This window comes from Ctenocephalides felis, unplaced genomic scaffold (assembly GCF_003426905.1).
Source record: "Ctenocephalides felis isolate EL2017-DRISC unplaced genomic scaffold, ASM342690v1 CF-g0.4_SCAFFOLD_01170, whole genome shotgun sequence".
NCBI classification, from domain to species: Eukaryota; Metazoa; Arthropoda; class Insecta; order Siphonaptera; family Pulicidae; genus Ctenocephalides; species Ctenocephalides felis.
The window spans coordinates 69,986,505-70,001,828 of record NW_020537324.1 but is presented as its reverse complement, the minus strand read 5'-3'; the positions used below and the strand labels follow the sequence as shown (position 1 = coordinate 70,001,828).

The 15,324-nt window shown below is 27.2% G+C and overlaps 1 protein-coding gene across 1 annotated transcript; it reads right to left on the bottom strand.

Moving 5' to 3' along the window:
* Positions 1 to 8,501: 8,501 nt before the first annotated feature.
* On the bottom strand, positions 8,502 to 10,918 carry LOC113367603 (transcription factor 21). Its single transcript, XM_026609197.1, has 2 exons — positions 10,756 to 10,918; positions 8,502 to 8,770 (listed from the first exon to the last, which is right to left on the bottom strand). The coding sequence occupies exons 1-2, from the start codon at positions 10,916 to 10,918 to the stop codon at positions 8,502 to 8,504; spliced, it is 432 nt and encodes a 143-aa protein (XP_026464982.1).
* Positions 10,919 to 15,324: the final 4,406 nt, after the last annotated feature.

Sequence of the window (15,324 nt, the reverse complement as noted above, 5' to 3'; positions counted from 1 at the left end):
CGGTTTTTTAGTGAAATTAAAATTCAAAAACCGGTTTTCTGAAATGTCGTTTTTTTATAAACCCTAATTAAAACTAATGTCTAAATTCATTAATTTGTAGAATTGTTTGATTTCATAAATTTTACAAAAATAAATAATGAATTACCTCTTTAATTACAACCACTCTCGTGAATGGGATCAAACAAAGTTAGCAACTGCAAACGGAACATAATAACGGAATAACGGCACGCCGGTTGGTTAGCCAGAGAGAAGATCCAGCCAGAGATCATTACATATTAAAATTTTCTTTGTGAATGCGTTGAATATATTCGTGCAAAGTTTACGGCGTTTTCATAATTTTGCCCGAGCGTATTAATATAATATTGACACAACGCTCCGCGCCGCCGCGTTTTACGTAGAGAGCTGGAGCTGCATATGGGGAGGACAAGATTAGGTCGGAGAAAAAAAAAATCTTGAAAATGGCATTTTGCATTAAGACAAGTCCCGATTGATGCAATAATTGACTTAATAAACCAAACGAAGATAAAGTTTTTGCTTCAATTAAATCTGAACATTACAATTTCCCATTGATATTTCTCAAACACATTTTTTTTTTTTTTTTTTTTTTTTGCTATAATATTATATTATTATTTTATTTATTTACATATATACATTATTTTCATATCTCAGTCAGACAGAGGTGCCTGGTATGAGAGATTATGAAAAACAGTTTTCATATAATATTTACATTTCATTTGACTATAATATCTATTTCATTAATATAATATCTATATATAACTCTTCAGTCTTCTTTTTCTTCAATTTCCATATAGTACTTCTTTATTTTTCTTTTAAAATTATCATTATCATTGGTCATCTTAATATAGTCTGGCAATTCGTTATATATTTTGGTAGCACTCCATATGACATTTTCTCTCAAATTCTTTTTTCTATTGCGTTCAATGTGAAAATTGTTGTGTTGTCTCGTGTAGTGTTCATGTATATCTTGATTTGTGTCTATTGTTGCACTTGTTTTAATTCGGTTAAATTTCATTTTGTGTATTAGTTTGCATTTCTCTATTTTAATTATGTTATTTAGTGAATGATTATTTGTTTCTCTCTGCAAGTATTTGGTGGGTGTTAGATGTGGTAAATTATATGCTATTTTTATGGCTTTATTCATTATTCTCTGTATGTCATTTAGGTTTGCTTTAGTTGTTTGGCTCCATGTTGTTATGCCATATAAAATTATAGGTATTATTTGCGTTTTAAGAATTAGTATTTTATTTTTTTTGCCGAAAGAGTGGATCCTTTTCAATGCCCCTGTTAATGTTCCTATCTTTCTTTTTATTTTGTTTATATGGTCTGTCCATGTCAGTTTTTCATTTATTATCAGTCCTAAGTATTTTATGTTTTCCACTTCCTCTATTGCTCTATTATTTACTTCAATTTTTAGTTTAGTGTTCTCAGTATTTTTTCTATGTTTGAAATATATGTATTTTGTTTTATCTATGTTAATTGTTAGTTTATTTTCAGTTAGCCACTCGGTGTATATTTTCATGTCCGTGTTTATAATATCTTCGAGTCTTTTTTTATCCTTATCCGCATATACTATCGCTGTATCGTCTGCATATAATATGTATCTTCCCTTTAATTTTGCGTCTTTAAGGTTATTGGTGTATAATAGATACAATAAAGGTCCTAATACAGAACCTTGTGGAACTCCACAGGTTATGTTACATCCTCCACTTGTGAAATTTCCCACCTTCGTCCTTACCACTCTTTTCATGAGGAAATCTTTGATAATGCTGTAAGACAAACCCTCTACACCCAAATCTATTAGTTTATTGAGTAATATGCCATGATCTACTGTATCAAAAGCTTTTTGTAAATCAATAAACATTGCAATGTGTGCATATTTTCCTCAAGGTGCTGACTGATGGTATTAGTCAAATCTATTAGGGCACCTTGTGTATTTGATGAAGGGAGGAAACCATATTGATTTTTGTCAATTTTTTGAATGAGAAAATCAAGTAATCTTTTTTTTATTACTTTTTCATATATCTTGGAGAATGTGTTTGTTATTGTTATAGGTCTGTAGTTATTTGGATCTGTTTTGTTTCCTGTTTTGAAAATTGGTTTTATTGTAGCCATTTTAAGACACGATGGAAATACACCACATTCTATGTATCTATTCATTAAAACAGCAAGTAGTGGAGCTATTATATTTATTATTTTTTTAGTGATTCTTGCTGTTATCTTGTCTTCGCCAGGTGCAGCGTTATTTTTCAGATTTTCAACAATTTTTTTTATTTCTTTCTCATCTGTTAATTCAAAAATTTGGATTTTGTTTTTAGGTCTGTGTATTGATGGTTTATAGTTGCAATGATCCATTTTCTTTTGTAGTTTCATACCTATTTCAGCAAAATGTTTGTTGAGATACTCCGCAATGTCTTCCTTTTCTGTAAGAAATATATTTTTATCTTTATGCTGTATTTTTTCAATATTTTCTTTATATTCGTTTTTATTTTTTCCTCCTCCTAATGTTTTATTTATTAGTTCCCATATTTTTCGAGAGTCACTTTCACATTTTTTTGTTTCTTCTGAATAGTATTGTCTTTTTGCTTTGTAGATCATATTTTTTATATCTTTTTTTATATTATTATATTTCATTTTTATAGCATTATGTTTGCTTACTTCATTTAAATTATCTGTAATTGTATTGATTATAGTACACAGACTATAATGTCTACACAGCTCGTATGTCCTAAAATTGCGTCTTATTATTCCAAATTTTATTAAAATCACATAATTCAACCAATTTTCGTAGGATTGTTTGGTTCATGAAATTTATCGCCATGCCAAATTCCATGCAAAATATTTTTTCAAAAAACTTATATAATTATTACTACTGGCACGATTACATACATCATACGCAGGTCCTGATTTTATTCAATTTATTCTAATGGTTTTTATATTATGTGAAATTCAAATTTTGACTTATCACATCACAAAAGCGATATCAAATTTTTTTCAAATTTTGTTGCATTTTTATTTTTAAACGTCGTAGACTCGTAATATTTTAATATGTTCTATAAAACCATAACATCTATAGCCAAACAATGTTTTATAGAAATCGTCAAACAAAAGTCAAGAGTTGATTACTCTTGTAATTAAACGGCTCATCTGATCATTTTGGCATGTTTCTTTCGAACAGTTTAGAGTTTTTAAAATTGAATTAGAATTGCGAGCTAAAACGTGGACAATTTTTTTTTCACTTTCTTGCCATTTACAAAGAAACGGTTTGAACGATCGTTGCATAAAACTGAGAAACATTAGTCCTTATACATCAAATGGTTTTTAAATTTATTAAATTGGTTCAGCTAGTTAGAAGAAAATATCAATGAAAGAAAAAAATTGGCTCTTTTTTACGTACACACACACAAACATACTCATTCCAAATTTGGTCTCATTCGATTTAGAATATCTTGAAACTTTGTGAAAACATAAAATTAGCGAAACGGATTTTTTGTCAAATATATCGTAACAAACAATTTATTTATATAATATTTGTCAAGTATTTTCAACAGAGTACTAAAAATAAAATAAAACTTGATTGACTTTGTAATTTTAATTGTTGAAGGAAGGTTAAAAATATAGATCAACTCTTATATAAATTAATATATTAAACATTTTTCACTTATATTAATTTGTTTTTTTTTTGTTTCAGGTTAGTTCTTTCGTCAATATAATCAGTGATCACTTCATGGGTATGTAATTAAACTATAATACAATTTTATAGAATAAATATATAATTTTCTATCTTCTTTTGTGTTAGTTTTTTTTAAATCAAATTAGATTTTATACACCGTTTGATACTTGTAAGTCAATCGTTACTGAATTATTTTTATTGTGAACGAGTATCGTACATATTTTATTTTGAACGGGTATTATATTGTGAAATTATTTTAGAAATACTAATATATTATTGATTATAAATTATAGAGAACTCTATTGAAGTTGTTTAATATGTTATATAATCAATTGAATATACTTTACTTTAAAATCTTAATCGAGTATATTTTTATTTAATTGAGCATACTTATCTTGTTGAATTTGATGAAAATAATCGAAGTATAAAAAATATTATTTCTACAAATGATTCATAGATTTTTTCGCTTATTATTTTATTTGTAAACATTGTTATCATTGTTTAATTATTCTTGAAGTATATTTGATGTATAATATTTATTTTCTCATAGAGATTGCAATGAAATAATATATTTATTAATCGATCAACATCTTTTTCGATTGATCATGTTTATATGAAAAGTTATATTATTGACTATGATTTTTATGGTATGTTAGTTACTTCAAAAGTAGAATTTCTTGTCCATGCCTGTTATTATGCTCTTACACGTCGGTTATTATCTGTCGGCAATGTTCCGGATTAAATAGGAAGGAAGTACTACACATATCCGCGCACTTTCTGAGCTTCATTATTTAATTCTACTCTTTGGCTTGCCAACTAAAATATGCGACCACATTTCACATGAATATGAGATATTCTTCAACACACTCTCCAAATGAATTTGTAGGTACTGTACTGTACCTAGTACAGATGTAGAAACTACATTTTCTGTATTTAAGTCCAAAAAAAATATCGATAATTGAATAAATAAATAAATATATGTAGGGTGTCTCAGACCTTAATCTTTAACCAAAACAGGGTGATTTGTATCGACCTTAACTTTGCGGAAAAATATTTCAATTGGTTTGGAAATTATGAGCTTTTAAGCGCAAACTAGAGCATCGGTGATAGTATGACAATTTTTCGGTTATTAAGGTTAATTTTCATTAATTTTGTTCAACCGAAACCGTGAATAAAATTTTTAAGGCCTCAGAGAAATATAATAAAACAATTGGCCCAACAAGTTCTTCTGATTAAAGACATTTTTCCGAACTTTGAAATTAGAAATTTTAAAATTCCGTCGAGTTTGAGAGATTTTTCTTTAAAAAATCATACTATAATCTAAATCATGTTGGCAAGTTTTAACAAAAGTTTGCGCATTTAATCAGGATTCTAAAATGACAAATATTTGATAATTCTGGCATCGGAAAATTTTAAGTTAAATAATATATATCAAGTAAACAAGCAGTTTTTTAGAAATCTCTAAAAATTTCTAATTTTTCGAAAAAATCTAAATTTATAACAATTTAAATAATTTCAAAAAATTAAAATTTTGATTTTTTTTTGAAATTTCTTAGGAGATCCAAAAATTTTCAAGATTTTCAAAACAGAACAAATCAAATCAATTAAAAAAAAATCTCAAAAAAAAATTTCCTTTTGAAATTTAAAAAAATCAATGATTTAACGAATTTCGATATATTTAAACTATTTTCAACAAATTTCAAAATTTTAAATTCATGAAAAACATTTTTTTTCCATTATAAAATGATTTAGATTTTATAAAAATTTTCAAAACATACACATTTTTTTTAAATTTCAAAAATTAGAGATCTTGCTTATAAAATTGAAACAAATAATTTTATGTTTACAATTCAGTTTTGAAAAAGATCATTTATTAACTTCCATAGATTACAATTGTAGCAATTGTACTTACCTCTGCGTTTCAAAGGTTTCAGAACATTTTAGCAAGTTAGTAAAAATAGAAGTATGTGTGATTTCGTGTTTATATATATTTGTGAGTATGTGCGGATACAATTTTCCGTAGACGTTTTCAGAGCCGATTTAAATAATTCAAAAGGCATTCGCTTTTTATTGATGTGGATTAGTTTTTGGCAAAGACGATTGCTTTAAAAAAAAGTTTGAAATGTTCAAAAAAAAAAAAAAAAACATAAAAATCTTATTTTTCAGGATTTTCTTCAAAAATTTCAAAATAAAAAACGAATGATTGTTCAGGAACATCAATTTTTTCAAAGATATCAAAACTCTCAAAAAACTACTTTTGTCAGTTTTCAAAAAATTGTAAAACTTTTTATTAATTTAAATTTTTATTACAGGAAGTGCCAGCAATTTGCCTTAAGGCACAATTCCATGAACCACTAGTTTAAATTATTACAAAAATGCTGAAAATGAACACTCAAATTACAAACCACAACATTCCTTTATATTATATCCTTATTTATATCTTTCACAAGTCGTCAAGAATCTTCCATTCAATTCCACCGCGATCCTTTGAATAATCTAGATATCAGAATTTATGTTTGCTCGTTCATTTAATTTCGGATTTTACAACTGAGAACCTCATAAACGTCGCCTCAAGCAACTATCAACCGGAATGCAATGTGCAGAAAAGTTAAGTGCTTGTCGCAAACTTTTACAATGAAATGTTTTATATGATCAATTTTATTTTATCACTTCAAGATGTCACAGAACGTCGTGAATTATTTCGCTCCGGGATATATTTTGATATCGACGACGACTAGAGTAGTAGTAGAAGAGGAGAATCTCGTTAAGGGTTTTACGCCTTTCGGGGGTAGTAGTGTTAGTGATTTTTTGACAATTTGTTTGGATAATAGACAAGTAATAACTAGAGGTGCATGGCAAATTGCTGGAACTTCCCGTACCGTAACGAAATGTTCGAGGAATACTGAATATTTTCAAATAAATTATTATGAATATTGTAACATTGTCTAATATTTATAAGAATTATATAAAATAAATTGCAGAATTGAAATTATTTGTAATTAAAGTATATTAGAACTTTAGTCAAAATTAAGAATAAAATCTGAATTATTTTCGATGTACAAAAAAAATGATACAATTTTTTTCCAAAATCAATTATTTTGCTAAAACAAGCTGAAAGTTCTTTGAATCATTTAAATGGACGCTTAGTTCTCTCAAAAACTGCCATTTCTTGCACATTTAGCTCTGTATCTTTGAAATGGATGGGCCTGCCATTGCCAAAAACTAATAATCACTTTTCCCAATCATTACTAATTGAATGTTTTTTAGATCATTCAAATCGGATGCTCCATTCTCTCAAAAACAGAAAAAAATTATTTTTTGCACTCTTTGCTCTTTATCTCTGGAACTGCTGGACCTGCCTTTGCCAAAAACTAATCAGCACACCTCCTTATCAATAGGAATCGAATGTTTTTTGAAGCATTCAAATCGGTTGATCCGTACGCCCGAAAACGTGGACGAAAAATTGTATCCATACATACATACAAACACACACATACACACACACACATCCATTTTTTCTGAAGTATGCCAAAATGTTCAGAAACCTTCAAAACGTCGAGAAATGTAAAAATTTTCAATTTCGATTTTCGGCCCATTACAATAATTTACCCTACGAGAAGTTTAAAAACACTTAAGAATGTTTACATTAACAAGAGATGCCGAATGAATTCAACTGAGGACATATTTCTTACCATTACAGTAACGCATATGAAACATATACATTTTTAACTGAATTGTAAATTGAAAATTAATATTTAAAGTATAAAACTTTGTATATTTTTATAAATTTTGAAAAGAAAAATTCTGATTATTTTGAAATTTTCTTCGAACCGTATAAGTGAACTTGAAAAATTATAAATCTTTGTACAAAACCCAAAAAAAATCTCTATATCATATCTGATAATTTGATGAGCATATGTCTAATGGTCATTTTTGACCACCAAATATCTATTTTACTTTTTCCTCTGTATCTCCGAAACAGCTAGAACTGCCTTTCCAAATATTTAATAAATTCTTCATTTCGTCAATACAAGTAATGTATTGTTTTTTTGATTTTCAGAATGATATATCTCTATGAGCATATAAATGCTGAATAATTCCTGGTACATTGAATAAACAAAAATAAAAAATATTGGTAGACTTTCAATTATTTAAATGCCGCAATTATTATAATCTGTTTGCATTCATGATGTATCTGTATATTAACCAATAAAAATTTTGCAATATTTTATATTCTGTGTAGTATTCATAGCATATTATATTTTTTAGTTTATTTACGAATAAAAATATTAGTTTTTCTCTTACTATATTCATATAAATAAATAAATTAATAAAATTTTTGCAATATTTCATATTTGTGCATAGTTTATTTGAAGAATGTTAAATCTCTGCTATCTTTAAATTATTATTATTAACATTTTTGAAGTAAATTTTAATAATAAATTAAAATTTTTATTTATATTAATAGCATAATGTGTTTTTTTGGTTTTAATGATTTATGCTATAAATAAATAAATTAGTAATTTTATGAGATCAAATTTTAAATCTAATTTAAGTTTCTATATTTATATTGAGTAATGTAGCACATTGTACATTTTTGTTTTTGATGTGTTGAATAAAAAAATGTTAATGTAATTTTGTAAAAAAAAACTCTGTTGGATTTTTTCGAGTACTCGAATATTGAATAAAGTTTTTTTTTAATAAAAAAAAATAAAATAAGTTGTTACATACAAATATTGATTCCCTGCCATATAATAAGTGAAATTCAGTTAATATTAAGATTTTATTTCTATAATTATAATAAAATATATTAGTGATGATAAAACATAACATGTCCACAATGCCAAGCCACATCCTTAGTACTTTCTCTACATCTAAACTGACTCGTAGTATCTTCCATATTGTCTAGTATCTGTTGCAAATGTCTTATGTAGCTTATTGCTATTCTAAGACATTCGATTTTAGAATATTTTTTTCCCGATGGCTTCGAAATTGGTAGTTTTGACCGGAGTAGGTCAAATGCTCGATTCATGTCCCTCATTCTAGTCCTCTCTCGATCGCAAGCTGACCGTTTATAATCTGGATGATAATGATACAATAATTATAATTGTATATATATATATATATATATATATATATATATATATATACAATGAAACAACTATCAAAAAACTATACAACTATTTAAAATAATTTTCAGAAAAATGATCCTATTTTTGTGATGTGTATTTGTGGAGGATGGAATCAAGTTAAAAAGATAAATCATATTTACAAACGTCAATTAAGTTTTGATAAATATTATAGTAAACAAACAAGAAGGACACGTAGAATTTAGAATAATAAAACACGATTCAGCGAGTTTTCTAGGGTCAACATTTTTCACTGTATATAAAATGATTTAATGATCAGTGTTAAATAAATGTACAAGATTAACCATATGCTCAGAGAACATAGTTTATATAGTTTAGGATATTTTATTGACTTCAGAAATTCTAAATGCATGATCTATATTACCTTTTTCGCCGGTAAACAATTAATTTTTTTATATTCCGATTGTTACGATTTTTATATTTCGATTGTGATTCTTTGGCTAGAATAATCAAAATTTAGGGAGAAGACTTGGTATTAGCTAGCTCTTTATAGATGTTCTAAAATATAGTCAAAATATGACAAATCAGTAAATAAAATGTCTGATTAATATTCTGTTTTTTATGATGATTCAGTGTTCCAAAATTAAGTTCTTTATGCGTTTGAATTTACATATTGATTTGTCAAAATGCCATAACGTTCTACTAATATGTTATGAACATACTATTCAAATAGCTTTAATATTGAAAATTGTTTAAAAAAAATCACATATTTGTGATGAATATATCTTTATGCGCTGTGCGATACAATTTTTATGTTTTTATTTATTTAATATCTGCGCACTGTATTGTCTGTGTATTTAGCATCTGTCCAAAATAATGTATCAATATTCAGAAACCGTTGAACAATTTATGATCTAAACTAGTGATTAATAATTACAATTAATGACAAAATACAATTTAGTTAGAATTTTGAAAGCTATTTTTTAAAATTACTTAAAAAAAATACTTTGTATACAAGCATGACAGTATCTAAGTCAATACAATTGTAATGTAGATTTTTTTAAATTCAGTTCAGAACTTCATGGAACATTTGAAGCAAACTATTTAAATTTTTATTGGTTCAAAATTATAAATGAAGAATGATGTTATTATATTTAATAATTTATTTGAGTTGATCGCATATAAATACAGTAAAATTTATTTAATTTTTCAACTGATTTTGCTAATAACTACAAATCATATGGTATCTTAGAAATACCATATTGCACAAACTTATTGATGTGTGTAAATAATCAACTTTTATATAGATTTAGCAACTATTAAACGATAAAACTTTCGGTAAAATTGTAACGATAAAACTTTCAACAATTCATTTCGAAAATATCTATTTTTTTACATTTCAAAGTAGGTTCAGAAGTTTTTGTGAAAACGTGAACGAACAAATTTGCTCTTTTTTACTAATTTTTTGGCCGCTATATGTTTTTCAAAACTAATCCATACGGTTTCTCAACAAATTTTATAAACTTTTACAGTTTTTACATTATAGAAACAGTACAGACTAATACATTAAAGAAATCGGGACTGTCGTTTTTTGAAAACGTCGACGAGAAGTCGAATTTTTGTCTTTCATACATATAAACATACTTTTACCAATTTTGATCTTAAACAAATGAGAAAGACTAGAAGTGTAATTAAATAATGAGATTAAGTACATTATTAAAATATAATGACTGCGATAATTGGCATTGAATAATATCAAAGATTCCAACCATATTGTTCATAAAAAAATGTAAGATGATAATGATAAGAAATAGTTGATCTGAAAATTATGAAACAGTATTTGTTTTTATAACATGTAAAAACAAACTAACTAAAAATATATCTTTAATAGTTTCACTGCTTATTCTAGTAATTATTAAATACTCTAGTACAAGTAGTTGTTTAGTAGTTTTTAAATACAACAAATTATTTTACCTATTTCAATTTGATGTGCCTTTTCTCTCCAAGAACAAGTCCTAGACTTTGTTGCAGAATCCCTCTGCATATTCACTTCCACATCTTTCGATTTCCTTCCAATTTCCAAGAGAACACCATCATTGGAATTAGTTGAAAATAAAGATTCTCCAGAATAATCCATCGAAACGCCAATTAATTAAATTAATTCAGATAATATCACAGAATTTTAATAACAGCACAAGTATTATATTTCACTGCAGATATTTGTATAATATACAATTCTATGACAAACGCAATTATGATGTCTTTTAAAAATATGTGATGATGATGATGGACCATATTGTGTACACAAGTGTTTCAATACAAATGACTCGTGTACGACAAATGCCGTGCATTTAGTTTAACTAAATACTGTTTTATATTTGAACAAAGGTAAGAAATGGATATATGTATATTTATATATATATATATATATATATATAATATATATATATATATATATATATATATATATATATATATATATATATATATATATATATATATATATATATATATATATATGTATATATAAGATGCCGTTTCTATTCCTTAATATTAAACATTGTCAGAAATCTTTTTCCAATCCTATAAAAGTGACAATAAAAATATTGAATTTACATAAACAAATAATTTATTAAATTATTTTCATTTAATTAGCCAATTGCATTGTTACATCAATTCATCATAATCTTCTAAGCTTATATTAACCTAATTATTAATCACAATATTTTTTTTTTATTCAACTTCTCAAAGGAGAAGTTTGTTTTCACCAGAATTTGCGACTTGCCATTTTTATGTTTCAAGTCAATTTGAATTGTTTGTGATCACAATAAAAACTACTGGTGCATAGGATAGTCTTGAGGCAAATTGCTGGGACTTCCCGTACGAAAAATTAAAAACTTTAAAACAAATTTAACAGTTTTCAAAAACTGCGAAAAAAATAGAATTTTGAGTACCTGCTGAACCAAAACAGCTGAACTTGCCTTTGCCAAAAGCCAATTAACACGTCTCCTTATCAATGGGAATCGATTGTTTTTTGAATCATTCAAATCGGTGAAACCGTATTTTCGAAATCGTCGACGAAAAAATATATTCGCACATGCATACACATACAGACTCACACACACACATAAATCCATTTTATCTAAGGTATGCCGAAATGTTCAGAAACCTTTTAAACGTAAAAATATTTTAAAAAAAATCATTTTCGATTTTTTCGAAAACACATTCGATGATACTCGATATAGACTCGCGATTACTAGTTTTTTGAGACAATCGGTCGAGCCGTTTTTTTAGAATTACAAAAAGGGCAAGACTTTTTGTATATATTTTTGCAGAAAGTTCTGTAACTATATGTATATAGTTAAAAATTATTTATTGGTCAAAATGTAGCACCTCCAGTTGACTTCTGTTCTGTCCGCTTCATCAAATGATTTGTTTTTAAACCTACTTGATTTTTTCCCAAAATATCTGAATAATCGTCGACGCCGCCATCAAATCAGATTTCAATTTTGATTCGCTTTTTCGACAAACAGGGAAAAATAAAAATTAATGGTTGTTTGAATGATTTGAATGGGCGAATCTCCTCTTTGTCGAGTGATATCCGATAGCGAACGCTTTGTTTGTGATACGACTGGAGAGTTTTGCTAAATATTCATGTGCTTTTTGAATTATGCATCGATTCCATTGAACTGTGATATAGGATATTTGGAATTAGTATAGTGAATTAATTGAAATTGTATAGTGGGCCGTATCGCGATAATCCAATTTTGCCTCGAAAAATGCGTTAGAGTCAGGATATAACGATTGCAGCGGTCACCGGACAAAAATATGTAGAAACTTCAAAATTCAAGGTTTCTAGACACTTTAAAATTAACTTAACTCAGAAGGATTTTCTTGTGTGGAATCAATATTGAAAACAATATTTATTGCTTTTGAAATGTTTTTTATATACTCTGTTTAAAATTGACACTTTTATATAAGTTCAAAATTAACTTCTCAAAGGAGTCATTTTCGTCAAAAAATTGTTAATTTTCTGTTTCTTCGACGTTTCAAGTCATTCTGAAGCGATCTAGATTAAATTTGGAAAGATCATTTGTGTATATGTGTATATGTGCAATTTTCAACTTTCGTCGACAATTTATCGTCTAAATTGATTTAAAAAAATTAAAGGTTATTCGATGTATGTCAATAACGGCTCGAGTTGATTAATTAACTTCCCGTAGGGTAAGTTATAGTAATCGCAAAAAAATCGAAAATGAAAATTTTTATATATCTTTACGTTTCAGAGGTTTCTGAACATTTTGGCATACCTTAGAAAAAATGGATGTATGTGTGTGTGTGTGTGTGTATGTACGTGTGTGTATGTATGTGCGGATACAAATTTTCGTCGACGATTTCGGGAACACGGATCAACCGATTTGAATAATTCAAAAAACATTTGATTTGTATTGATAAGGAGACGTGCTGATTAGTTTTTGGCGAAGGCAGGTCTAGCCGTTCCGAAGATACGGGGCAAAAAGTGCCGAAAACGGTAACTCAGTTTTAAAGAGAACGGAGCGTCCGATTTGAATAATTCGAAAAACATTTCACTTGTATTGACAAGATGAAGAATCGATAAAATTTTCATGAAAGTAGGTCTAGCCGTTTCGGAGATATCGAAGAAAAAGTAAAAAAAATGAGCCATTTGGCGGTCAAAAATGATCATTAGACATATGCACATCAAATTATCAGATATTTTATAGAGATTTTAACAATAAGTATAATTTTTTTTTACATTTCTATGGGATCCGTACCAATGCTTATGCGTTAGACGGCGGCGCGGCACTTGCGCGCTTCGATATTTCGTCTCTATGCAGTTCAAGCAGTGCGATTGCTTTGGAAAAAAGTTTAGAATTTCCAAAATATGTCAAAATGAAGAAAACATTTTTTTTCAAAAAAATTTTTCGTTTTCAAAATAAAATTTTTTTTCTCAAAAAAAAATTTTTTTTTTCAAAAAAAAGTAATTTTTTATCATATTTATAGTTTCTCAAAAATCTATTTTTTTCGAAGTAAATTTTTTTCAAAAATGTTAATCGTTTTTAAAAAAAAATTAATTTTTGGTACGGGAAGTTCCAGCAATTTGCCTTAAGGCACGATGCCCTAATTGCCTTAAGACAGAATTCCACTTACAGCTAGTTTTGCACAATGTTCGGCCAAGTCGTTTCTTTCTAACCAGCAGAAAAGTAAAAATATTTTTATCGACGTTTTATCCCGCAATCCTGAACCAATTTTAGAAATTCAAAAACAATTTTAAAAATATTGGTTGGGAATCGCATTGAAGTTTTAGGTAAGAATGTTTTTTGGTAGGGTTGTTTTTCAATATGAATTTTTTTATCTTGATAGATATCATGTAACTTGCTTTAAGGCAATGTGCCACTTACATCTTGCAACTTACAGCTATTATGGGGAAAAAAGTCATATGGCTAAAGAACATTTTGAATCGATTTTAAAAATTCAAAAACCGTTATTGGTACTGAAAGATACTGATTAGTTTTTGGTAGAGATCTGCCGGGCCGTTTTCTTATAATAATGTTAAAAAAAAATTCGACGATTTTTATTATTTTTTGACGGTAGGTACTATAGTCTTATAGATCATACTAAAATATTACGGCCCTTCGACAACTCGTTTAACTTTAAAAATTTGTCAAAGTTTGCGAAAATTAGTATCATTTTTGTGGCATTTGTCAAAATTAGAACTTTAATCGACATTTTGTCAAAAACGCCTGATCCGATTTCAGAAATTTAAAAACTGTTCGCGCCAATCAAAGCATGCGGATATATTTGATATATAAAACAAAAAATCATCAAATAGATAATTATAAAAATCAAAGTCAATTCAATCAATACATAATCAAAACATATTAAATTTGTTATAAATACTATTATAACTTATAAAATAAATATATACAGTTATTCAATTAAGTGTTTTACATATGGTCCTTCGAAAAGTAAATTCAAATTCAATCAAACAAGATCCCTAAATCATTGATGTTTTTTAGGATCTTGTTTTGACTGAATTTGAATTTACTTTTCGAAGGACCATATGTAAAACACTTAATTGATAACTGTATATATTTATTTTGTATTAATGACAAGTTATAAGTGTATTTACAATAACTTTAATACTGTTTTTGATTACGATCTGATTGATTGATTTATTTGTATAATTTTTTGATCAATCAGATCGTAATCAAAAACAGTATTAAAGTTATTGTAAATACACTTATAACTTGTCATTAATACAAAATAAATATATACAGTTATCAATTAAGTGTTTTACAAAAACCATTTGATGTATCTCAATGAGGACTATCATTTGTCAGTTTTGTGTGACGATCTGTCTAGCCGTTTCTTTGTTTTATGGAAAAAAGTGTGAAATTTTTCGTCCACATTTAAGCTTAAGCACTACCAAATCGGTTTTAAAAATCAAAAACTCTTCGAAAGATATTAGTTGGTAATGATACTGATTAGTTTTGGGTGAAAACTACTGAGCCGTTTTCTTGT

What these genes read in the sequence shown, in the direction of transcription:
- LOC113367603 (XM_026609197.1), bottom strand. Translation starts at nt 10,918, where the DNA reads ATGGATTATTCTGGAGAATCTTTATTTTCAACTAATTCCAATGATGGT. An exon ending in GGCACATCAAATTGAAATAG is followed by an intron (nt 8,771 to 10,755) that starts GTAAAATAATTT and finishes ATTATCATCCAG; the next exon opens with ATTATAAACGGTCAGCTTGC.